The 27195-nt window shown below is 35.6% G+C and overlaps 1 protein-coding gene across 2 annotated transcripts in view; it reads left to right on the forward strand.

Moving 5' to 3' along the window:
* Positions 1 to 25967, forward strand: part of LOC144973322 (uncharacterized) — a 176329-nt gene extending 150362 nt beyond the window's left edge. For both annotated transcript variants that reach the window (XM_078915611.1, XM_078915612.1), the window contains exon 5: positions 24713 to 25967. In XM_078915611.1, coding sequence (XP_078771737.1) covers positions 24713 to 24981 — 269 coding nt within the window. In that variant the 3' untranslated portion in view covers positions 24982 to 25967. The remainder of the gene's footprint in view (positions 1 to 24712) is intronic.
* Positions 25968 to 27195: the final 1228 nt, after the last annotated feature.

Genomic DNA, 27195 nt, shown 5'->3' on the forward strand with positions numbered 1-27195 from the left:
TATAACTTCACGTCTCTCTCTTACACTTCAATGCTCGCTGCCCTCTAATGTGTGTGTGGGGGGGGGGGGGGGAGGGGGGTAGGAGTTGCGTGTGTGTATCAACGCCACGAACAACTCGATCAACGCCTTGGGCGATGCCATTATCTCCGTTAATGGGGATAAATTTCAAATTTTATTAAATTATCGAAGTAACAATGAAGTACGGTGAGCAAATAAAGAAGGCATCACCCCTCTTCTCTAATTAGGTTACAATTTGAAATGAGTGTGACTACTCCGTGTGTTTTACTCCTGTAGACCACGGTTTTCATCGTGTAGCGGTCTTTAACGGTTCAAGAATGAACGATCCCACGGTCTCAAAGGTCAAACCGGTTCGAATTTCCAACAGTCTCTCAGGAATGTTCAATGTCGAAAAGACTTGCGGTCTTCATTGCCCAAGGACCGTAGGACCGTGGTCCTTAAGCTTGCCAAGGACCGCCCCGCACTAGTGTCCACCTCTATACAATGCATAAATCATAACTATTTTAGATAACCTAGTTCCTGAAAATGTCATGAATAATATTTTTTTTATCATTATTACTTGTTTTACACACAACACAAACAAACACACACACACACACACAAATATATATATATATATATATATATATATATATATATATATATATATATATACACATATATATATATAAACAAAAACCATGAAATAATAGTGCTCAACTTATCATTCTTTGCCGATTCTCAACCATTGCATTTCACAGCGAACATCAATACCCACATCAAAGATAACAATTTATACATCATGGAGTCACCAATGAAATCGAGAATCCTGAAGAGAGCGAATGCTTGATACAATATTGTAGAAGTTGATCAAAATTATACTTGAAATATATGTATATATATATATATATATATATATATATATATATATATATTATATATATATATATATATATATAATATGAATGGATACACTCACTTATATGGCCGAAACACATGTTTCTGTGGCTTCTATCCACGTCTTCAGCGGCATACAATGTCCATAAAATGATTATTCCATCTTGGGGTCATTGTTCGATATATATATATATATATATATATATATATATATATATATATATATATATATATATATATCTATATACACTCATACACATACACACAAAATGTAACAATGAGCTGGTTGTCTTACAATTTACAATACAGACCTACATTTCCCTGCGAGATATACTCGAAGCTATACTAATGATATCAGCACCAGCGCGATAGAAATAAATAATTAGATAAATAAATAAATAAATGAATAAATGAATAGATAATAAATAAATAAATAAATAAATAAATAAAGCAAATTATTTTAAAATACAATTCCTCCCAAGAAAATGTGTTTTAGTGTCCACTCCAGACAACTTTAATTATTTTTAAATAAAAAATATAAACAGATAAAAAATAATAACAGGTTAACGAAATGTTTCACACAATACGGTTGACGTGTGCGTGTATCGCCCATGTAAATCTTCTCTTTGAGCTACTCGAGCTTGACCCGCCAATCGGGGAAACGATAAATACACCTTGCACAGTTTACCCATATGAAGAGGCAAAAGAATAATTATTCAGTGACGCCATGATAAGCCCTGAAATCTGAGTTTATTCCGATTTCTGTGGCGTCAAACAGACTGTAAAAATTGCTTGCAACCGTCTAGATAAGATGTTAGTCCATTGCCTATAATTTTCCGTTAGGTCTGACAGACCCAACGGCCCAATCGACGCCGAATGAACAGAAGGGTCAGAGAAAACTTCGACTTAACTCCGAGATCGAAATCGATCCCTTTGCTTAAGAGCTAAATTATGCTCTTCCAGTTGAGCTACGTATTTGAATCCCTAGGCGGTCTAGTGAACTTTATAGAGCTTATCCTTGAAATGATGCCCGTGTGACAAATACGAGAACATAAATCAGAATCCCAAGACACGTCTTTGAATCCACGGACAAGTAAAAATTCATGTGAAAAGAATAAGAATGTAGGAACTGGTAAAATAAATTAATCGAACAAGAATACCAAATCAACAGAAATATCACATATTTCCACTAAGCATTTTGGGAGTTATACTCTTTGTACTCAGTAAAAAAAAAATAAACACAATGGCCTAAAATGTGGCTCGAGTCCAGTTTAACCTCAATGGAAGGGACGAAAATGACGCCACTCAGCTCTTTATTCTTGTTTTTAAATAGTCATTTTGGTGATAAGTTCTCACTAAATTATATTAATCAAACTAATACGTTCGTGGTTACACATAGTTTTGTGTGTTGGTACATTAATTCCGGCTGGAGGATGTTGTGAGTATTTTACCTAAACGCACAGCATCAATACAATGCATATCACCAACAACAAAAAAGTCTATGAATACAGAAACAAGACAATATTCATGTGAAAAGAAAAGAGCATGTAGGAATAAAATTGGTAATACAATATTCTAAGAAATCAATGAGGATTGATGCTGGTTTTCAATGGTGACTCCATGATTTATAAATGGTTATCTTTGATATGGGTATTGATGTTCGCTGTGGGATGCAATGGTAGAGAATCAGCAAAGAAGGATATTATCATCATAAATAAATGGTTATGATAATAAAAGATCTGTCGCCTATTTAATCAATTTTCTTTCATGTTTCATTCATAAGAAATAACATCATAATCAAGACAAGCATATTTTTCTCTCTTTATTTTTTCATCCTTACGGGAGGATTTTTAAAATGCTCTTCAAGTGTTAAGAACCTCTGGGTCGATGTGAGACCAGGACGACTTGAGCTCGGGCAAAGTGACACTCTCTCCAGTTCGATACCACAGAGAATGGCGGATGTATCAAACGGTGGCCTTCGTAAACTGAATTCCTGATACTGACCAAAAAATGATAATATACCTTTCTCATAAATCTGACCATAACTTCATGAAAAATCACTCTATTTACTTCAAATAAAGATTAAAATGCTCTGGTGAGCATATTCTTTCAGAAAATGAAATAAAAATTATGCAAATTCAAAATTTTCACCTTCCAACTACTTTAACAAGTAGCTTTGGAAACTCTGTCAGAATACTTCATCGCTATTAACCAGTTAACTGCGGCTATGTGGTCTAGTTGTATGACACTCGCTTTCGGATCGTAAGGTCCTGGGTTCGAGCCTCGCTCGGCGCATAGTTTAGTCCTTGGAGAAGGCTCTTTACTCACATTCTCTCACCGTACTCATGTGTAAAATTAGTACATGGCCTAAAGTGTGATTCTAATCTAGTTTGTCCATAAAACAGAATGCATCACAAAATTCTTCTTTGAAGTAAAAGTGAAATTATATAAGTAGATAAAGGATTGTTTTTTATGAAAAGAAAGCGGTTGAAGGAATCGGGAATACAATATTCTAAGAAATGTTCTCTTGAACTAGTCACACTTTGAGCATTAGACATGATATTATATTATGCTTTTGTGATCCTCAATATCTTTTAAGCTGCTCAAGTCATACGTTATTTTTTTCTTTCTGTCAATATTTGGTCTAAAAGAAAAAAAAATAGGGCGAGGAAATTTTTACCAGGGAATCGTCATTTAAAGATGATCCAGTGAATTTTCGACCTTTCAATTTCAAACATCGTGATGTTATAGCAATTTTAAAACATTTGCTCTTGTTGATTGTCTTGACAAAATTGATATTCAACTCTATCATTGACGCCCATAATAATTAACACTTAAACCCGAGGAGAGCATAAAATGCGTTAGGCCTAGTGTGTATTCAAATTGTACGAATGTGTATTTGTGTGCACGTACGTGATTTTGAGTGCTCCTTCCTCTCGTCTGTTTACGTTGTCGTGGACATTGTTTGACTGTGAATTTCATCATCCCCAACCTCATTTTAAACCGAGTCCAATAACGCTGATTGAGTCTATTTTATTTATAGATTGTTTACTGAGCGCTAAGCTAAGTTCGATCTTGCCATGTTCATTGTCTTCAACCCACCTCGCACAATGGTTCGACGTCCTGCCCTCATCCCAATCAATATCTTTGTAGTCAACCCAGGACAAATAATAATTTCGCAAACACTACAGTCAAACTTGTTATGACGGCCACTTGTGCAAAAGGCTACCGCTTGCTTAGGTAACCGGTTTTATAGATAGAACGAAGATGACGTCACTCAGGCCTTTGTTATTGATTTTTGCCATCCGCGTTTATAAGTAATAATTCTCACTAAACTGTAATAACCAACATATGAACGTTCAAGGTTGCACATAGATGTGTGTGTTGGTCCGTTAACTTCCGGATGGCAATGATGTGAGCTTCTTTGCCAAGCGCATACTATCTATAGGCAATGTCCCTGTGTAAGACGACTACTTCACAAAACCTATTAACAAAAACCTAAAGAAATTAAGGAGCAGGCACCAGTATACGATAAAGTTCTGAACAAGTGTGTATGAAAGGTGCCAGACAAAGCAAGACTGAAAAGTACAAGAAAAAATAACCATCCCAAAAAATATGTCTACCTCGACTGGGGATCGAGCCTCAGGCCTTCCGATTACCGGTCAGACGTGCTACCATTACACCATAGAAGGCTCCCGATAGTTGGGACAATTTTTAATATTTATAGTCTTCACAAGGGTAGGTACGCGTGTTATGCTGTGAACCCTCGATTTTTTGGGATGGTTTTTTTTTCCTTCTATTTGTCTTTTTTGCTTTGTCTGGCACCTGCCATACCCACTTGTTCAGATCTTTAACAAAAATCTGTCACATTTGAAATGTCAATGAAACTTGTCAAAATCGACCACTAATCCTTGTAAAATTAGGGGGCAGCGTGGCTCAGCGGTACGGTAACGAGTTCGATCACCCGCCGCTGAGCTTTACTTTGTGGCCTTGAGCAGTCACCTTGCCCAAGCTGACGCCTGCGTTATTCCAGTCTTCCCTTCGAATAGACCCTAGAGACAAATTTCCCTACGGATGCATAAAGGGAATTTAATTTTTTTATTTAAGAAAAAAAATAACCAGTTAACCGTCGTCCTATGGAAAGACACATATTTGAAAATGTGTCCCGGAAAACTCGTCATTCAAATATCGATCGATTTAGATGATCTTGGCAAAAACTCTCAAACCTGGGACCTCGCGAGGGTCATTTAAGCCGATCGATATATGAAGGACGGGTTTTCCGGGGCAAATGTTTTAATACATGTCTTTCCATAGTACGACCGTTAACTGGTTAATACAACGAATACTTTTTTTAAATATTGAGCTTTTATATAGAGCAATATCCACTAAACGTGCTCAAAGCGCTTTACATGGGGTCCCTGGCCAACAGCAACACTAAACATGACGCCTGTTATGCGATATTACTTTTTTTTCATACGGAGACAACGCTGTTAACGGCCAGGTACTCAATTTACACCTGAGTACGGTGAGAGAATGTGAGTAAAGAGCCTTTTCCAATGGCTCGACTATGCGCCGAGCGAGGCTCGAACCCAGGACCTTCTGATCCGAAAGCGAGTGTCGTACCCCTAGACCACATAGCCGCGATACTTGATCCCAATGACCAGTCTGGAGGAGTCTCCTCTTTTTTCTCGCTATTTTCACCCCATGGTAGAGCACAATCTTCGCAAGCAAAAGGATCGGTATCAATCCTGGGTGAATTCGATTGTGTTTTGACTCCTCCCCTCCCTCCATCAAATTAAATAAACAAAAAAAGTAGATCATTTATATAGAGCAATATCGACTGAGCATGTTCAAAGCGCTTTACAAGGTCCCTAGCCAACAGCAACATTTAATCATTCAAGACGAGACATGAAGCCTGTTAGGCCATAATACATTCCGACAGAGACAACGCTGTTAACGGCCATTGAGTACGTTGAGAGAATATGAGTACAGAGCTTTTTCTAAGATAGTGAGAGAGATAGAGAGAAGTAGAGGGAGAGAGACAGGGGGATATATAGGTGGAGAGACAGACAGACAGACAGAGAGAGGGTGTGTGTGTGTGTGTGTGTGCGCGCGCGCGTGTGTGTGTGTCCTTGTGTGTGTGTGTTTGAGAGAGAGAGAGAGAGAGAGAGGGAGGGGGTCGGGAAGAGTGAGAGAGACAGAGAGAAGTAGAGAGAGAGAGAGAGAGAGAGAGAGAGAGAGAGGGGGAGAGAGAGAAAACTACATTGCAAAAAGTCAAAAGTTGGCAAGTTCCATGTGTGGAATTCAGATGAGATCCTTTGTATAAGATCGAATCGAATTGTTGATGACAACCAGTCAGTTGTCCATAGCGACTACTTTTGTCTGGAACGGAATGCCAGACATCTTTCCAAGATTGATCTTTGTTGCTGGGAATATGTTAGTTATCTCTGCATTAGTTACCGATTGGACACCGATGCGTTTCAAACACGACGGACATAATATGCTATAGTGCTCTGAAAACATCGACAACAACACGTATTAAAAAATGTTGACCAGAAAACTCGTCCTTGAAATATAAGAAATGAGATAAGATATGACATAAAAGAGACATATTATGTATTCTAAATTCCTTGTTGAAATTCATGAAAAGTTAGAACTATTGAAAGGAACACAAAAAGAGCCTTTAAGGAGACACAACAAAGAATAGAGTGAGAGTGTGAGTCTGTGTGTGTGTGTGTATATGTGTGTGTGTGTTTGAGAGAGAGAGAGAGAGAAGGGAGGGGGGTGTAGGAGGGGTCGGGAAGAGTGAGAGAGATAGAGAGAATTAGAGAGAGAGAGACAGGGGGATAGATAGGTGAAGAAACAGAGAGACATAGTGAGAGGCAGGGGGAGAGAGTGAAAGAGACATAAAGAGAGAGAGAGATAGATAGATAGATAGAGAGAGAGAGAGAGAGAGAGAGAGAGAGCGAGCGAAAATTACATTGCAAAAAGTCAAAAGTTGGCAAGTTCCATGTGTGGAATTCAGATGAGATCCTTTGTATAAGAATGAATCGAATTGTTGAAGGCAGCCAGTCAGTTGTCCATAACGACTACTTACTTTTGTCTAGAACGGAATGCCAGACATCTTTCCAAGATTGATCTTTGTTGCTGGGAATAAGTTAGTTATCTCTGCATTAGTTACCTAGTGGACACCGATTACAGGTTATAATTTTCTTTACAGTTTAAGTCAGATTCCAAAAGAATTCAGAAAGAAGACGTAAATAAAGGGCAATAACTCCTTGAAATGATGTTTGAATTTGATTATTTTTTCTTAGGTGATATATTTGGATCCTATTAAAGTTTTTTGGTATTTGCAAGTTATCAAATTCTTGATATTATGGGAGTTCTGAAATTTAACCATAATTAATAAAGGTCAGATCCAAGTTCCAATCGGACAAAAATGCTATTTTTTGTCTGCTTATTCTGCTTTGTTAAGATGTTAACAATGCCACTACCACATTATTTCATTCGTCTGTAGTGTTTCATTCATCCTGTTTTGTTGATAAAGGGGAACCCCGAAAGGTGCATTTTATCTGTTTTCGTACATTAAATTGAAGCTCACATTCAATTTCATATTGTTATTTATACCGAGATGATAGCATGTTTTGAAATCCACATCTTCATAATTTCTTATCGTGACTTCATTGCAACCCAAATCACATTCTTATCTATCTAGACCATAATAATAATATATTGATAAGTTAGGCAAGGATTATCTTGTGGCTTTGACAATAACAATAAAAGAAATAAAATCCGGTTCTTTAAAATGAATAGCCAGTTCTGACTGGCGAGGCTAATGAAAATCGCCATAAAGAAATCATCACAAATATAAGACAGGAGTGAATACAAAGTTGCTTGAATTTGGAAATTATGTTGAACGTAAAATTATTTAACAATAATACAGATCAGAATTGTGATATGAGTTTTAATAAAATGCTCACGTATCCGCCCGCCAAAAGGAGTTGTAAACAACACACAAAACTGATTAAACTCTAACGTTTATATTCTTAATCAATCTCTCTCTCTCTCTCTCTCTCTCTCTCTCTCTCTCTCTCTCTCTCTCTCTCTCTCTCTCTCTCTCTCTCTCTCTCTCTTATTATTATATATATATATATATATATATATATATATATATATATATTATATATATCCATCTATCCTATCTATCAATGTATCTATTTATCTATTTATCTATCTGTATATCTCCCTTACTCTCTCTCTCTCTCTCTCTCTCTCTCTCTTTCTTTCTCTTTCTCTCTGTGTGTGGGATGTCTGTGTGTGTGTGTGTGTGTGTGTGTGGGTGTGTGTGTGTGTGAGATCCTCCCCTATCTTTATCTTAATTTTCTCCCTCTTTCTGCATGAGTGTGTATTATATGTGTGTGCGCATCTGTGTGTGTGTGTGTGTGTGAGTGTATTAAATCTGTTTCTGTTCAATGTAATTATCTCTCGTCCCAGTTTATCCCGAGTTCAATAATGTTATACCTAATCTGCCATGGATGTGATTAAATCTATTGTATTTACCACAGGTTGTGTTTACCGAGCCCTAAGCTAGATTCCATCCAGCATTGCTTCATTGTCTTCAATCCACCTCACACAACACCAGTTGCCATTCTATGACAAAACACATTCTTCTCATTTTGGCATGGAAGTTTCATACTTCAAATTTCCCGTACTCTAGAATAAAAACAACCAAGAAAAAAATAAATAAACAAAACAAAACAAGAAACAAAAAAACAAAAAAAGAAAAAAAAAAGACACCCCCCCCCCAAAAAAAAAAAAAACAATTTAAATACAAGAACTTAACGCATTTTAGAAATTTTGGCCACAAAACTCGTCTTTCAAATACCGATAGAAATCCCAGGTTTGGTTTTTTGTTTTTTTTTTTTTTGGAGAGTTTTTGACAAAATGTGGGTCATTTGAATCGATCGATACATAATTAAAAAGTCGAGTTTTCTGGTAGATATTTTTTTAATGTGTTGGGTAATTTATTTTTTTTTTGGGGGGGGGGGGAGGGGGGGAGTTCAGAGTATGACAGAAATAATATTCCTCTGGGTTGTACGTGAAGTTTGAATGTTTAATCAGTAAACTGCCGTCCTCTCTGGAAAGAAATGTATTTAAAACTTTGGCATGAAAACTTGACTTCCAAATATCAATCGATTTAAATGACCCTCATCTTGGCAAAAACTCTCAAACCTGGGATTTCGCGAGGTCCCAGGTTTGAGAGTTTTTGCCAAGATGAGGGTCATTTAAATCGACCGATATTTGAAGGACGAGATTTCTGGCTGAATTTCTAAATACGTTTCTTTCCAGGGGGACGGCAGTTAACTGGTTAAATCATTTATTGTTTTTGGCTTAGGAATGATTTGAGAGCAAAACATTCCATGGTAGGTAAATTATTCTTTTTTAAAGTTGTCATATTCAATACTCCAGTTATTGTTCGCTTAAGATAACTCTCAATAGGGTTCAACAGTCGTGACGTCACTTCTCTCGTAATGACGCATTGTAATTTAGTAACTGGTTCAAAACTATCGGAACAATGGCGGACGCCCTTATTAATTATTAAATACTTCTCCCACGAGCATAAAATTGTATCCAGAGAAGGAAAAACAGTATAAATCTGATCTTGTTTTGACTTTTATACATTCTGATCACATGACATGTGAAAAAGTTCTAGCCAGCATGAAGAATAAAAAGTGCCAATTTTCTTTGTTTAGAACCAAGCTTCTCGTTGCTGGGCGGACGTGACATCAGAATCCAATGAAAACCCACACACACACACCAAAAAAAATCGGAACCTGAGTCTCAAAATTTCGTCTCGTGCTTGAGCCCCTTTGACAAGTTGAGGTCATTTTATTTTTCAACAGGGAGTAAAAGAGTGATGTGAAAAAAACTGGTTCCAATCTCATTGGAAGTGTAAAACCACTCTTCCGGAGGACTGAACCTTTTGTAATTGATCTTCTGTTTTCTTCTGAGTGATGGTATTTTATTTTCTAGTCTAAATACATGCTCGTCAATAAAGACTATCTATCCTGACTCTTTTACGTCCCGTAATCTTTAAGAATCTGCCGATCAATTCTGCTACTAAAACAGTTATGCCTCCCCATGATTCAATATTATGTAACCTACTCATAATTAGTCCTCCACAGGACTGATTACATAAACATTTCCAATGAGTTTGGAACTGGAAAAGTAGAAGATATGACGTCACTATTTCGTCTGCCCTATTCATATTTGAAGCAAAAACACTCTCTGGCCAAATTTTTTTTTATGTGTTTCGTCGGATATGACAGAATAGTTCTGGCCTCCCTTATTCCTTCCAATCAATATGTAATATAAAGTTTGGTCTCAACTCAGGCCAAGCAAATAATAATCTTTGAATTCTAAAAAAGTGAATTTGAGATAGAAACATGGCGGTTCAACAAATTAACCATAATGTAGATGCTGTGCGCTTGGCTAAGAAGCTCACAAAATTGCCATCCGGAAGTATAACGGACGAACACACAAAACTATGTGTAACCTTGAACGTTTATTGTCTGGTTAATACAGTTTAGTGAGAATTACTCATAAACGCGGATGGCAAAAAAAAATAAGAAAGGCCGGAGTGACGTCAACTTCGATCTATCTATAAGTAGTACTAGTTCTCAGTAAATTGTATCAATCAGACCATAAACGTTTTAGGTTACACATAGTTTTGTATGTTGGTACGTTGTATCAGGTTGGCTAATGTTGTGAGCGTTTTACCTAACCACAATGCATCAACATAAGGAACGAAGCTAACGTCATTCCACTCTTTGTTATTATTTTTAGACAGCCTGTTAGTGATACGTTCTCAGTAAATGATATAAGCGTTAAAGGTTCCATACATTTTTCTGTGTTGGGACGTTATATCAGGCTGGTGGATGCTGTGAGTATTTTACCAATACGCATATCATCATTTTGATGGAAACAGTCTGCGATAGATTCCCCTCCTATTCGGGAAGTAGCATGCAATACGCTTCAACAGTCGTGACGCCACTTCCCTCGTAATGACGCATAGTGGCTTAGTAACTGGTTCTAAACTATCGAAACAATGGCGAATACCCTGATGAAATACTCCTCCGACCAGCATAAAAATGAATCCAAAGGAGAAAAACATTATAAATATGATCATGTTTTGTCTTTTATACATTCTCATCACATGACATGTGAAAAAGTTCTAGCCAGTATGAAGAATAAAAAGTACCGATTTTCTTTGTTTAGAACCAAGCTGCTGGTTGCTAGACATCAGACTGTTGAATCCCATTGTCACTTTCCTTTTTCAGGCTTCAAAACCTGGGATTAATTCAGTCTCTATTTGATGCTATGCGTTATGTTAAATCCTTACAACATATTCATTTTCCAGTATTCAAAATTGTGTAAGTTTTAACCTGTCTGATTGAAAATTTTAGTGACAACGAATCACTAACAGGCAGTCTAAAATAATATAGAGCATAGTGACGTTGTAATGGAAATACTCATAAACCAAGGTAACTGGGTGGGGTTCCTTACCTCCCATAGTGGGCAGGGGGGTACATACTGTGTCTTCTATCCCCTTATTACTGTTTTCCAACATGCTTTCTGTCTTTGTCTTGGAATGAGATTACTTGGTTTTGTCCTGGCCCTGGCCGGAGTCCGAGCTGGGAGGGATAAAGTCAAATGCATAGTTATTATTTTGGGAGATGATTTTTTTTTCCTTGTAAATCATCTCTCTGTTATGTATTATCATATTATTTGTTATTTTCAATGTATAATGTAAGCATATGAGTGTATTCCTCTTTGTTGGATTTTGTGCTTGTGTTCGGATGAGACTTATCACTTATAGGTGATCTCAAACTAAGTACATTTGTGGTATGCTCTTGGAATCTACATCTGATACTTATTTGTTCCCCGTTCCCCTATGTCTTACTTTTTCTTGGGTGCTTTAATTGCAATTCTAGAACTTTTTACTATCCCATTATCTTCCTTTTTACTGGCGCTGATATAACCTAAATGTGTTGCAAGTGCCGTAAAACCCTTAAAAACAAAACAAAAAAAACAAAAACAAACGAAGGCAAAATATAGTCCATTACAACAATGTTAAATTAAGCCCATAATTGCGTTCGGTGCACGTCGATATCAACCATATTTTGTGCAACTTTCTGTTAAAATTCTACCGGACATCAATACTTAAGCCTTAAAGCATCGAAGCCCCAGCATCAAAGGCTTATATTGCCCAAAGCAAAAACTTTGAATTTTTTTTATAAAAGGGTTATCTTTCCTTCCTCATCCCTTTTCCCACTCCCCATCTGTCTGGCGTCGCAGTTTCTACACTAACAGCACTTATTTAGTTAGCTCCATTAACAGAGGCAGACACGCTATGGGTTAAATTCATTATTTTGTTAGGCAGTAGGAGGGTGAGTGTGTTTTACTTTGCATTTTCTGAAGAGGGATTAACTTATATTTTCACATCACTTTTTTTTTTAGATAACGCCTAATGATCCCATTAATTGGCATAAGGTCCGTGTCGCAAACATATCATGAATATTATTATGATTGATGAAAACATTCATAACACACAGTTGATGTGTAGTTTGGTCAACTTGTTTTTTGCTGGTTTTGTTTGTTTTGTTTGTTTTTTTCAGAGGGTTTTTTTTTGTTTTGTTTTGCTTTGTTTGTTTGTTTGTTTTGTTTACTTGTTTGTTGTTTTTTTTTTTTTTGTCTGTTTGTTTGTTTTTTTTTTTGGTGCTTTTTTTGTTTGTTTGTTTGTTTTTTTTTTTGGGGGGGGGGTGGGGGGGGGTTGTTTGGGTTTTATTTATAAAGAAAATTCCTATTCATATGCCATTTTCAAAATATTTGAGTTGTATCGATAAACATGACACTCTTATTATAAAAATCCACGTAAAAATAAAGTCAATAGAGTATCATGTCTGAACAGATATTGGGGATTGCCCTGTCGGGGAGGAGGGGGGGGGGGGGGGGGGGGGGGGGGGGGTTCAAGAACACAAGGTGATAATGTAATGGGCTAACAGCATGGAAATTGGAATTTTCTATGCCTTCGAGCATGACTTAGTTACATGAGATAAAAATAGCAGTACTAAATTAAATAGGGTTGGATTAATCGCAACATTTGCAGTTGGGGTTGTCTGCACCTCGAGTTAAATAGACTATACATTAGGTTGGGTTTAACAATTATTATTTTGGTAGCGTACATTTCTCATTCTTTAAACGGCCAGCATATACATAGTATGCGCTTGGCTAAGAAGCTCATAACATTGCCATCCGGAAGTATAACGGACCAACACACAAAACTGTGTGTATCCATGAAAGTTTACAGTCGGGTTAATACAGTTCAGTGAGCATTACTCATAAACGCGGATGGCAAAAAACATCAACAAAGACCTGAGTGACGTCATCTTCGAACTATCTATATATATTATATAATATAAGAAGGACACTTAATCGTTTCAAAGGGTTTCCATATCGTCAATCGACAGATTTATGAGCTCATATTATATATATATATTATTATATATATATATATATATATATATATATATATATATATATATATATATATATATATATATATATATATATATATATAACGAGGAGAGAGAGAGAGAGAGAGAGAGGGAGAGAGAGAGAGAGAAAGACAACAAAGGGGGGACTTAAAGGTAGAGAGAGAATGCTTCGTGTTTCTTTGTGTGTGCGTATGTATGTGTGTTTGTGTGTGTGTGTGTGTGTGTGTGTGTGTGTGCGAGAGAGAGAGAGAGAGAAAGAGAGAGAGAGAGAGAGAGAGAGAGAGAGAGAGAGAGAGAGTTGACAGAAGAAATATAGAACAGAAGGCAAAAGAAAACACTTCGGCAATAAAAAATAGCCACTATAACGACCTTTTATAGTCACACAGTGAGGATCCTTGACCGGATCTAGAAGGTGTCGAAAAGGGAAATGGGTTGTAAGAAGGCACTAAGAGTAGATTATACGATTGGAGTTATGGGACTTTGGTCAGCAGATGGGCAGGAAGCCATAAGACTAACTAGTTTACAGAGCTGTCGTTTTCTCTTTTGCTGCCGTGTGAATAGCTATTTGGAAGGCGGGAAGACGGATATAAATATAAATTAGAGACTAAACAGAGTGAGAGAAGACCATCCTAGTTTCTATTGATGCTGCGCGATGAACTAAAATACTCACAACAATCCGCCAGTCGGATATAACGTATCAACACACAAAACTATGTGTAACCTTGAACGTTTATTGTCTGATTGATTCGGTTTAATGAGATCTACTCATGAAAATGGCTGGCTAAAAACGATCACAAAGAACTGAATGGCGATACTGCTGAAGTTGCAAAAGGGTTTTAATAGCAGACGATGCGTATTTATGTCAGGTCGTGTCAAGTCGGTAAACATCATCTCACTTATTGATAGTATGCCCTTGGCTAAGAAGCTCATAACATTGCCATCCGGAAGTATAACGGACCAACACACAAAACTGTGTGTATCCATGAACGTTTATAGTCAGGTTAATACAGTTCAGTGAACATAACTCATAAACGCGGGTGGCAAAAAACAATAACAAAGACCTGAGTGAAGTCATCTTCTAACTAGTTACTATCTATAATGTTTATATATGTAATACGATAAAAATTTGACACCGGTTTTTACAGCTTTCTATAATATTCAGATGTGATATCTTCTCACTAAATTATCTTAGACTATAGATAGAACAAAGATGACGTCAATCGGGTCTTTGTTATTGTTTTTTGCCACCCACGTTTATGAGTACTTCTCACTGAACTGTATTATCCAGACTATCAAAGTTCATGGTTACACATAATTTTGTGTGTTAGTCCATTATACTTCCGGATGGCAATGTTGTGAGCTTCTTAGCCAAGCGCATACTATCTATAAGCTTTTTGTGTATTTGTATGACATTGAGCACCTACTTTCGGAAGGAGCTCATCAGTTTCATGTCTCCATATTTCCATTGTTGTCTCCGGCTTTTTCTATAGATAGTATGCAGATGACGTCACTCAGGCCTTTGTTATTGTTTTTGCCATCCGCGTTTGTGAGTTGTTCTCACTAAACTGTATTAACCAGACTATAAAAGTTCATGGTTACACAGAGTTTGTGTGTTGGTCCGTTATAGTTCACAACATTGCCATCCGGAAGTATAACGGACCAACACACAAACTCTGTGTAACCATGAACTTTTATAGTCTTGTTAATACAGTTTAGTGAGAACAACTCACAAACGCGGATGGCAAAAACAACAACAAAGGCCTGAGTGACGTCATCTGCATACTATTTATAGATAGTTCGAAGATGACGTCACTCAGGTCTTTGTTATTGTTTTTTTTTTTTTTTTTTTTTTTTTTTTGCCATCCGCGTTTATGAGTAATGCTCACTGAACTGTACTAACACGACTATAAACGTTCATGGATACACACAGTTTTGTGTGTTGGTCCGTTATACTTCCGGATGGCAATGGTATGAGCTTCTTAGCCAAGCGCATACTATCTATAGATAGTATGCGCTGGCTAAGAAGCTCACAACATTGCCATCCGGAAGTATAACACAAAAAACTTTGTGTAACCATGAACTCTTATAATCTGGTTAATACAGTTTAGTGAAAATTACTCATAAACGCGGATGGCAAAAAAAAAACCAATAACAAAGATCCGAGTGATGTCAACTTCATTCTATCTAAATTATATATTATAATGATATTGTTTTCTGTTTTATCTTTTGTATACAATATTTATATAAGCCGCCATGGTAACTGCTATATTATTATCATTCAACCATGACGAACCAACCTTGTGTAATCAACGAAGCGTAATAACGATGTAAGGCCTTGATATCGATTCTTTTGGAATGAAACGTGATATATTTTCTTTTTTCTTTTTTATTTAATAGATGCAACAATTACTCACAAAACAAAACGATGGGTTGCGAACGGTTTCGTTTTTAAAATTAATAAATAACAATGTGAAATTAAATGTAAGCTTCAATTTAATATACGAAAACAGATCAAATGGACGTTTCGGGTTTCCCCTTTATCAAAAAAGAAACAGGATGAAATGATTATCTCATTCGTCTGTAGTGTTTCATTCAACCTGTTTTTTTCATAAAGGGGAAACCCGAAACGTCCATTTTATCTGTTTTCATATACATATTAAATCGAAGCTTACATTCAATTTCACATTGTTGTATATTTCTTTGAGCTTCGAGCAGCAACAATGACATTGCGTTTTAAAAGATTTTTTTTGGTCTCTGAAAATGTTGTCCTGGGTGCGTTTAACATTCAGTTATGGCTATAAAGAGAAATTATTCGGATTGGTCACCTTTTCGGTTTGTTTGATGTTAGTGCGGCTATGTGATCTAGTGGTATGACACTCGCTTTCGGATCGGAAGGTCCTGGGTTCGAGCATTGCTCGGCGCATAGTTGAGTACTTGGAAAAGGCTCTTTACTCACATTCTCCCACCGTACTCAGGTGTAAAATGAGTACCTGGCCGTTAACAGCTTTGTCTCTGTCCGGAAAAAGTGTAATATCGCTTAACAGGCGTCATGTCCCATCCTACATGTTAAGTGTTGCTGTTGGCCTGGGGCCCCTTGTAAAGCGCTTTGCGCTTTGTAAAAGCTCATTTAATAAAATAAAGAATTAAAATTTCAGGTTCGGTCCATTGTTATGAGACATAAAAAACGTTTTTGTGTTTTTGTTTTTTACCGATTCTATTGTATAGAAAGTCCAACCTAAGCACCATTATATTTGTGAATGTACTGGGTTTGTTTCATTGATTACTTTCTACCATTTAGGTGATTCAGATATCACAACAGATTTACAATTACTTTTTTACGAAACCCGACGAAACCCTACATTATCCGACAAAGTTATGGGAAGTAGGCAACAGTGGGGAGTGAACCTGAGGCTCAGGAAAGTGTACACCAGTGGGGAGTGAACCTGAAACTATGGGTTTCGGTGGGTTTCGGCAGGTTTCTTAAATTATAAGAAACACCCCAGATTTACTGCTTTAACACAATACCATCAAAGTTTAACTCACTCAACCCTGAAACCGACTATATCCGTAGTTTACTCGGGTTACTTTTACCCCTTGCCTATTTTATTGCATTTTTTTCTGAGACAAATCATAGGCGTGGCATCAAAGTTAATGTCTTTAGTTTCTTGTATTTTAATGATAGTTGAACAAAGCTATCTATGTACATGCTCATGTTTAATACATTATTTCCAATTTTGAAAAATAGCAAAAATCTCTAGGATTGAGTGAGTTAACAGAGAAAGCTCCAGACACTCTGAAGTGCAGAATAATTGATAATACGTCAGCACTTCTAACAGCTATGAAGTCCTGATAGGCGATCATTAAATGTATATGTCTATATTTTGACTATAATATTATAACATACATCTTGGAGATAATAAATAATATACAACGGCATTCAAAGACTTAAATTGTACGATAGAATCTATAAAGAGCTCTGACATTTCCTCTCCCGTGCGAACGTTGAAAGGAAACTTTCCCGCTGGTTATGTTGATAAAGCGTGCATTCGTAAATAGGAAAGCAGTTGTGGTTGTAGTCTGTACATAATAATAATGGTTTGCCTTTAACCCTTATACAGCTGAGATACGTTTTGGACTATCTGAATATCATAATAGGATTCAATAGTTTGATGTCACATCCGCCCAGCAACGAGCAGCTTGGTTCTAAACAAAGAAAATCGATACTTTTTATTCCTCGTGCTGGCTAGAACTTTTTCACATGTCGTGTGATCAGAATGTATAAAAGTCAAAACATGATTAGATTTATAATGTTTTTCTCCTCTGGATACACTTTCATGCTCGTCGGAGAAGTATTTCATAAGGGCGTCCGCCATTGTTCCCATAGTTAAGAATCAGTTACTAAGTTACTATGTGCCATTACGAGGGAAGTGACGTCACGACTATTGAAGCCTGTTTACAGTTTTTACTAAGAGCAGTCATGTCGGTGTAAATTGTATTTCATTGAACCACATGTCGCATTACAGGTGTGTAATTTGATCTCATACTGCAGTACTGCGGAAAACCAAATTTTAAAAATGTTGGTCAGAAAACTCTTCCTTCAAATATCGACCGATTAAATGACGTTTATCCTGTCAAAAACTTAAATCTGAGTCTTCAACAAAAGTCTGTAGACAGTTTTTGACAAGACGAGGGCCATTTTAATCGACCGATGTTTGGAGGACGAATTTTATGGCTAACATTTTTTAAAATATATTTATTGTATAGAGTACATTATAACATGGTGAATACAACTTGCTAAAAAAATGACCAAATTATCTCCAGACTCGAAGTACATGCACATGTTTTAATCAGAAGGATGATGCGGATGTTACGTTTTTATCGAGTTAATTGAAATTAAAATATGACAAATAATATGGTGAAATATAATAATTTGGATGAAATTGAAAGATTTCGCAAAGGAGATGATAAGACTTGACAGTGCATGGGTAATCATAATGCGATGTCGTTATAATATTTACATACATATATTTACTGTGTATTTTGTGTTGTTGGAAAATGTGGTAATTATAGCTTTCGCTCTCTGACTCGCAAAGCTAATAATAATAATAATATCTAATAATAATAATGATTTCTACCAGGTGTCAAGTTCCAAAAGTCAATAAGAGGCTGGGTTTTATGTGTAGTTAAATTCTTACACATAAATGAATACAAAATACCAAACACGTAACTCTGGGCTCAGAGCGCTCCTCAGTCAATAACAACAACAACAACAACAACAACAAAAACAACACATAAATACATCATAAAAAACCAGATATACGGCTGAGAAATAAACATCCGTCTGGTTTATAAGTGATGTATTTATTTTTAGATTTGTTATTGGCTGAAGCAGGGTTTTGAGCCCGATTCCCTCCGTGTTTGGTATTTTGTTCACTTTTTAAGGATGTTATACTGTTCATTTTTGTTTATTTCTTTTAGCAGCTTAGTAAACTTAGTATCACTATGACTTGAGTTAAATTCTTGTAGTTTTTGGGCATCCCACAACTACAACGCAACACAACCAGTGCTCGCCGTCATTATTGTCACCTTCACCAGCAAAACCACAACCACAGACATTATTAATTATCATCATCATCATCATCATCATCATCATCATCATCATCACGCACAATCATCATCCTCATTATCATCATCATCATCACCATCATCATCAGCAGCAGCATCATCATTATCATCATCATTAACCACATCATCATACTGCCAGGGTCAGCAGCAGTGCCATCATCATCATCACCAACACCATCATCATCACCATCATCATCATCATCATCATCATCATCATCATCATCATCATCATCATCATCATCATCATCATCACCATCATCATCACCATTATCATCTCTGTTTCCACATTCATGACAAAGACAATCTTCACCACCACAATTCTCATTAGTGATTAATTCCTCATTAGTTAATACAAACACCGGTGACGAGAGAACTGACCACACCGATAATGCCAGTGACCGCAGCGGTGACCACACGAATCCATAGAATCATAGTCATAGACAATCTTGCCACATCATCGACACCTTTCATCTGTGGCTTCCACCAAAATAATTACAATAGACTCAGGCCAACATTACTAAGGTCAATGGCCTTATAAACTATTCATGGTGATTTGCTATAGCTGGCGTCATCGTCATCGTCGTCTTTATTATTATTATTATTATTATTATTATTATTATTATTATTATTATTATTATTATTATTATTATTGTTGTTGTTGTTGTCAATATTATTATTGTTATCATCATCATCATCATCATCATCATCATCATCATCATCATCATCATCATTATCACCATCATCATCATCACCATCATCATCATCATCATCATCATCATCATCATCATCATCATCATCATCATCATCATCATCATCATTATTATTATTATTATTATTATTATTATTATTATTATTATTATTATTATTATTATTATTATTATCATCATCTCCATTATCATCATTATCATTATCATCATGATCATCAAATCATCATTATTATCTAATCCTCACCACCATCATCATTATTATCTAATCCTCACCACCATCATCATTATTATCTAATCCTCACCACCATCATCATTATTATCTAATCCTCACCACCATCATCATTATTATCTAATCCTCACCACCGTCATCATTATTATCTAATCCTCACCATCATTATCATTAACACGACCACCAGCACCTGCCGCCCCCATCTATCACCACCGTCATAGTTCTCATAATAGTAATAATGATAATAATAATATAATAATAATAATAATAATAATAATAATAATAATAATAATAATAATAATAATAATAATAATAATAATAATAATAATAATGATAATAATAATTATAATAATAATTATAATAATAATAATAATAATATAAATATCGTTATTGTTTTGTTACTGTTCTTGTTATTGACTGAAGAAGGTTTTGAGCCCGAAACGTTTCGTGTTTGGTATATTGTTCGTTCACGAAGCTGTTATATTCATTTTTATTCTTTACGTCATGCAAAGCATATTGCAAATCATAGGAGAGAAACCATTATAAGAATTAGTCTTCTTCGGCCGTGTTTGGATATTTGGTTCTATTTCAAATCTGTTATATCTACACATTTTTGTTAATTCCTTGTTTGAGTCCACATCTTCTAGCAGCTTGGTACCACTTTCAATCTTCTTTTACATGGTACAATTTTGCACTCAACGATGAATAGTTTATTCCAGTTTCTTGGAATTGAAGAGACAGTAAAAAATGGATTGTTAACCCTTAAGATAGGATAACAACGTTAAGGGTAACAATCCATTTTTACTGTCTCTTCAATTCCAAGAAACTGGAATAAACTATTCATCGTCCATATTGCATTGAAGGATCGCTTTATCTTTAAAAGGGTATTTTCTTTTGTCATTCAGTATCATCAGGAATAGGTATTGAGTGCATCATCATCACTCATCAGCGCTCATCTTCCCGCGATATTTTCATTCACCATCTTGTCTAGAACATTATTTGTCCACAAAAGGGTCATCAAAGACTAACGTCATCATCACAAGGACACCACGGCAACCATACTCCATTATTATCATTACCCAGGCAATGACCAGTCCTCGGTCAGTGGCCGGTCCGCACCTTAGGCGATAATTAAGTCTAATCATTACTGTACTGAAGGACCTTATTTATTTTTGCTCTTTGATTCTTTTCTTCTTGAAGAATTTTAGCCTAAGGTAAACATGTATATCATATAATACATATATATATATATATATATATATATATATATATATATATATAAAATATATGTAATTATTAATATTATGTTATTTTATTATTATTATTATTATTATTATTATTATTATTATTATTATTTATTATTATTATTATTATATTATTATTATTATTATTATTATTATATATTTATTATTATTATTATTATTATTATTATTTTATTTATTTACCAAATTGGATTTTTAGTAACACAAAAGCTCCGAAACCACTGGACCAATCGTCACAAATTTTGCATGGTGTTTACAATTGACATGAAGAGATGGTTTACGTGTATTATGAGATTGATTAGACACCGTGATGATTCTATTTTTAAAAAATGAATTTGTTTGGTAAAATCCCATCAAATAACAGACGCCATTATTTTTAGCACGTTGGTGCTCGTCAACCTTCCGGTTTAACGAGTATGACAATGCGGCGGGAGTACTTGCTTTGAATCGATACCAGTTGGTGTTTCCTCTCATTGTTATGAATTCCGTCAATTTCTAAAAATTTATATGAATTATTTCCGTTTCTTGATATTGGGAAATAACCCTACGTTAGGTGAGAGAAATATATTATATATTAAATTGTAGAAAACGTCTCACCGTACCAAACATGCGTATATCGAAAGGAAGGATTCTTAAAGAACATCACAGTCGCCCTTTGATACATACACACACACACGCGCACGCGCGCGCACGCACAAACAAATATTTTAAAATGTTTGATGGAAAACTTTCTTAAAGTCCCAGGTTTGAGGTGGGTTTGTTTTTTGTATTTTGGCATCATATCTATATATGGACGAGTTATCTAGTCAAATGTATTATTATGTGTTTTATCAGAGACGAGTTGAAAATATATATTCCAGCACAAACCTCAATGGATGATTACTTCAAAAAAGGAGCCAAATACAGAGGGCGTACACCAACTTCACAGACTGACATACTCGAAGTAATATCCACATTACATTCACGGCACGCGTCCATAGAGACTGAGCAGCCATATTTATTCATTCATTATCGGAGCTCAGTATCGACTTTTTCTTGATATTCGAGTATATAAATTGATTATATTAGCAAAAAAATTTTACAAGATTAAATCAGTCAAAAAAAAGTGTCAAATCAACAATGAATGTTGTTTATATAAACTTTTTTTAAACTGAATCTATGTATCTATGCATGAAAGTTTCATAGAGCATTTAAATGATTTTAAAGCCTATATTATCCTTAAACGATACGATACGTTATGAATTTATAAAGCTGATGAGTCTTATCATAATATATGATTATTCTACTATTTTTTTCTTTCCATTAACTTTCAAAATTCATCTTGCAGATACAAATCGAGAAACAAAAATGGTCTGTTGTCTTACCTACATTTAACAACTAGTGACTTTTTAAAAATTGAGCTTTAATATAGCACAATATCCACTAAACGTGCTCAAGGCGCTTTACAAAGGGTCCATGACCAACAGCAACACTTAACGAGTAGAGCGAGACATGACGCCTGTTAGGCGAAATTACAAATTTTTTTTTCGACAGAGACAATCCTGTTTACGGTCAGGTACTCATTTTACACCTGAGTGCGGTGAGAGAATGTGAGTAAAGAGCCTTTTACAAGGACTCAATAATGCGAAAAACCCAGGACCTTCTGATCCGAAAGCGAGTGTCATACCATAAGACAACATTGCTGCATTAATACCAACATAACAACCTCGTCACCTCATCACCCTCATCACCACCTTCTGGAAAGAAATGTGTGTTCACAAGTTCGTGCTAAAGATAAGAACCCTCATCCTGTTTCTCATAAATACTAATTACATTACGCGACGGAAAAAGTTATGAACTTGTCTGGGTTTTATCCTGTTAATATGATAATTAATCTGCCCATACCTATTATAATACCATATCTATCATATTCTATCTATCTATTTTATCTATCTATCTATCTATCTTCTACTATCTATCTATCTATCTATCTTTTCTATCTCATCTATCTATACTATCTATCTATTCTATCTATCATTATCTATTCTAATCTTATCTCTATCATATCACATTCACATCTACTATTATCTTTATCTATCTATCTATATCTATCATATCTATCTATCTATCTATCTATCTATTCTATCTCATCAATCAATCTATCTATCTATATCTATCTATACTATCTACCTATTATCTTATCTTCTATATCTCTCTATCTATCTATCTATCTATTCTCATCTATCTATCTATCTATCTACTATCCTATCTATCTCTCATTCCATCTATATCTATCTATCTATCATCTATCATCATCTATCTATCTATCTATCTATATCTATCTATCTATCTTCTATCTATCTATCTATTTATTATTATCTATCTATCAATCTATTAAATATCTATAATTCCAGCTATCTATCTATCTATCTATCTATCTATCTATCTATCTATCTCTATCTATATATCATCATCATCATCATCGTCGTCGTGGTGGTCGTCGTCGTCGATGTCGTCATCGTCACCAGTAAAATTGTTACCCGTTACCCTTTATATAGTTATTGATGCCTTCATCAATTAATTAGGTTTTGTCATTGTTGGCGGGATAATAACAGAATAATGCTAAAATTGTACGCGCTTTTTGTAGTGTAAAATAAATAGCTGAACCTTGATGCCTAAGGGTAGGAAAAAAAGCTTTCTTCACGCTTTGAAATAGGCCAATCTCGCCTCTCATTCCTATAGCTCGAGATGACCAACAAAAATCTAAAAAAATTAAAAAGAAATAATGGTATCTGTCAGCCATTGAATTGATTAGTCCGACATAAATGTACAAACATGTCATATCTCATCATATAATAATGATAGATTTGTTAATTATCAGAGCCTTTTCTTATATGTGCTTAAAACACCTTGTAATATATATGTTCATCAATTCTCCCAATATCTCAATATCATTGAGTAGGTAACTGATATTTGCCCCTTTTGTACTACAACTCGCACAACAATCTTAATGTTTGTTGTTTTGACCCAGAAACTAATTCACACCTGAAAAGAATGTGGTCAAATACACAGAGATTCACATTGTGGCCAACATTTTGCGATTATAGTCACAGATCTTAAACCCTCTCCTTACCACCTACAGCAAAATTGTCACGTTTGTTATGACACAATATACATTTTTCTTAATCAGATTTATGTTGTACATCACAAACTTTGAAGAATATTCTTTGTTTAATTAATAAGAACATAAAGTTGCTTTGTAGAGAGCTTGTTTGAGTTTTTAAAAATCAAAAAAAATTTCTGCTGGGTAAGCCTGCCATTTTGGGAAAATACTGAAAATGATCCGTAAGGAAAGTGTTAATCTCTGGACAAAATTTATATTGATTAATTTACAAATCATAGCGAGGTGTCATATTTTTCATATTGGTTTATTCTCTCCCTTTTTTTCTTATCCTCCAGAGGACGGTACTCGAATCATGGTGCGAGATTGCAGCAATGCCGACTGGGGCAGCCACTGTGGAGATATCCGTTACCTCTACGGAGACAAGGAGGAAAGGATCCACGGGTGTTTGGAGGCCTGTGACCATGACGGGTGTAATACGGCCACTCACGGTCGTCCTCGTCCGTCTATCAGCATCGTTTTTACACTCTCCATCATTGTGACCTTGACTGTGTTCGTTCTAAAGAACGGAATTTTTGGACATGAAAGTTTTGTAATGAAAAGGTGATGGTATAAAGATAGACCAATAATTGTGTAGTAATATTATATAAGCGGGGATCATGAAAAATGTGCACCTTCTATCTACTACTGGAACTGTTGAAATCCGATTTTCCTAACTGTTGTTAGAGGAAAAATATAATAGAACCGTTAGGTGTTGAAAGAGATGCCGATGGTTAAAGTGGTAGGATTAAAACAGGATTCCCTTATCCTGTGGGTGGCTGAAATGAAATTATTGTCAATTTTCCTTAAGGTAAAAGACGCCTTCAAATGAGATCGGTTCTTGGAAATATGTGATTATAATTGTACACGGTACTGTGGATAATGGATGCAATGAGGACAATATGACAGAGGGTCTGTTACCATTGAATACAAGGTGCTGTTATGGTTTTGTGGTGTTATAATATATAAAAGAAATGGAATTGTTATCTTTCTCGAGAATTTTATCTAGAATTATGCTTTATTTGGGGTCATTCAATTTGAGATGAACTATAATGTTTCTGCCACCAGAGTGTTTGTAAACGGTTCATTGCAACTCAAACAATAAAAGAATTGTGATGGGTTGAAACATTGATGTGTCAAGAGAGTGGAATCATTTCTCAATTTCAATCGCCCGAGATGCGTTGGGACCAGATTTACATTTTATGTTGATTAACATCTATTTGGGGGTTTTTTCGAAATCAGACGGAACGGACTATGCTGGGAGCTTTTTGTTTGTTTGTTCTTGTCATTAACATATTATATGAGGGGATATCCTTTTGAATCAAGAGCATAAAATATGTGAACGTTTTCTTTCACCATTAATTATAAGCGGATTTAAGACAGTCAGATCTCATTGAGCCGCCAAAATGGGAACTTAAAATTTGAAGATATTGTCATTTTTTTCGTTATGGATCGTAATAAACAAACTTGATTTTTTGATTCCCAAAAATTGTCGTTCCAACTCAGATTGAAATTGAAGGTAAACTTTAACCACGAATGAGAAGAAAAAAGAAATGTGTCTGGACACACAGCAATCCTGATTAATTGGACATGTGTTCGGATCATTCTTATACAGTATATTCAGCATCAACGTCACATTCCAACATGCTGGATTCTATCACAATCTCGAAGCCAAAAAGCGTGCTAGAATCAGAGAGTGCCGAAATATGATGTTCATGGGAGGTCACGACTTATATAGATTTAAAATTCAGTAACCCAGCTACAGAGTGCCGTATTACATAGCGTGCCGAAATCTGATATTCATGGGAGGTCACGACTTATATAGATTTAAAATTCAGTAACCCAGCTACAGAGTGCCGTATTACATAGCGTGCCGAAATCTGATATTCATGGGAGGTCACGACTTATATAGATAAAATTTAGTAACCCAGCTACAGAGTGCCGTATTACATAGCGTGCCGAAATCTGATATTCATGGGAGGTCACGACTTATATAGATAAAATTCAGTAACCCAGCTACAGAGTGCCGTATTACATAGCGTGTCGAAATCTGATATTCATGGGAGGTCACGACTTATATAGATTTAAAATTCAGTAACCCAGCTCCAGAGTGCCGTATTGCATAGCGTGCCGAAATCTGATATTCATGGGAGGTCACGACTTATATAGATTTAAAATTCAGTAACCCAGCTCCAGAGTGCCGTATTGCAGAGCATGCTGGAATTCGGCTTGCTAGAATCCACTGAGTACTGTAGTTGTGATCAAAGTTATATTATAACAAAATCTCTCCATACAATTATTCTAATATCAGAAATGCGAGGACAATGAAAGCAATGACAGATCGTGAAATGTTACCATATGTGCAAGATATCACAAATATTCGAAACTTTATATTTGTATTCGCATTCTTTGGGAATATCCTATTATTATTTTCAGTGTACGATTTCAGCTACGGCGGGTACAACAAAAAGAGCAAGGACCAGATATTTAATCTTTATGTACGCTTCATCAATGGGTTGGCAGATTCAGAAAAGAAATCTTTTTCTCCATTAACCAGTTAAATACCGTACTCTGGAAAATACGTATTTAAAAATTTAGCCAGAGAATTCGTCCTTCAAATATCGATTGATTTAAATGATCCTCATCTTGGCAAAAACTCTCAAACCTGAGACTTCGCGAAGTCTTCCTTTAAGTCCCAGGTTTGAGAGTTTTTGCTAAGATGAGGAGGGATTTAAATCGATCGATAGTTGAAGGATAGTTTTGTGGGCAAATTTTTAGATAC

Source organism: Berghia stephanieae, chromosome 5 (genome assembly GCF_034508935.2).
Source record: "Berghia stephanieae isolate SIO BIC M18660-M18661 chromosome 5, UCSD_Bste_1.3, whole genome shotgun sequence".
In the NCBI taxonomy this organism is placed as follows: Eukaryota; Metazoa; Mollusca; class Gastropoda; order Nudibranchia; family Aeolidiidae; genus Berghia; species Berghia stephanieae.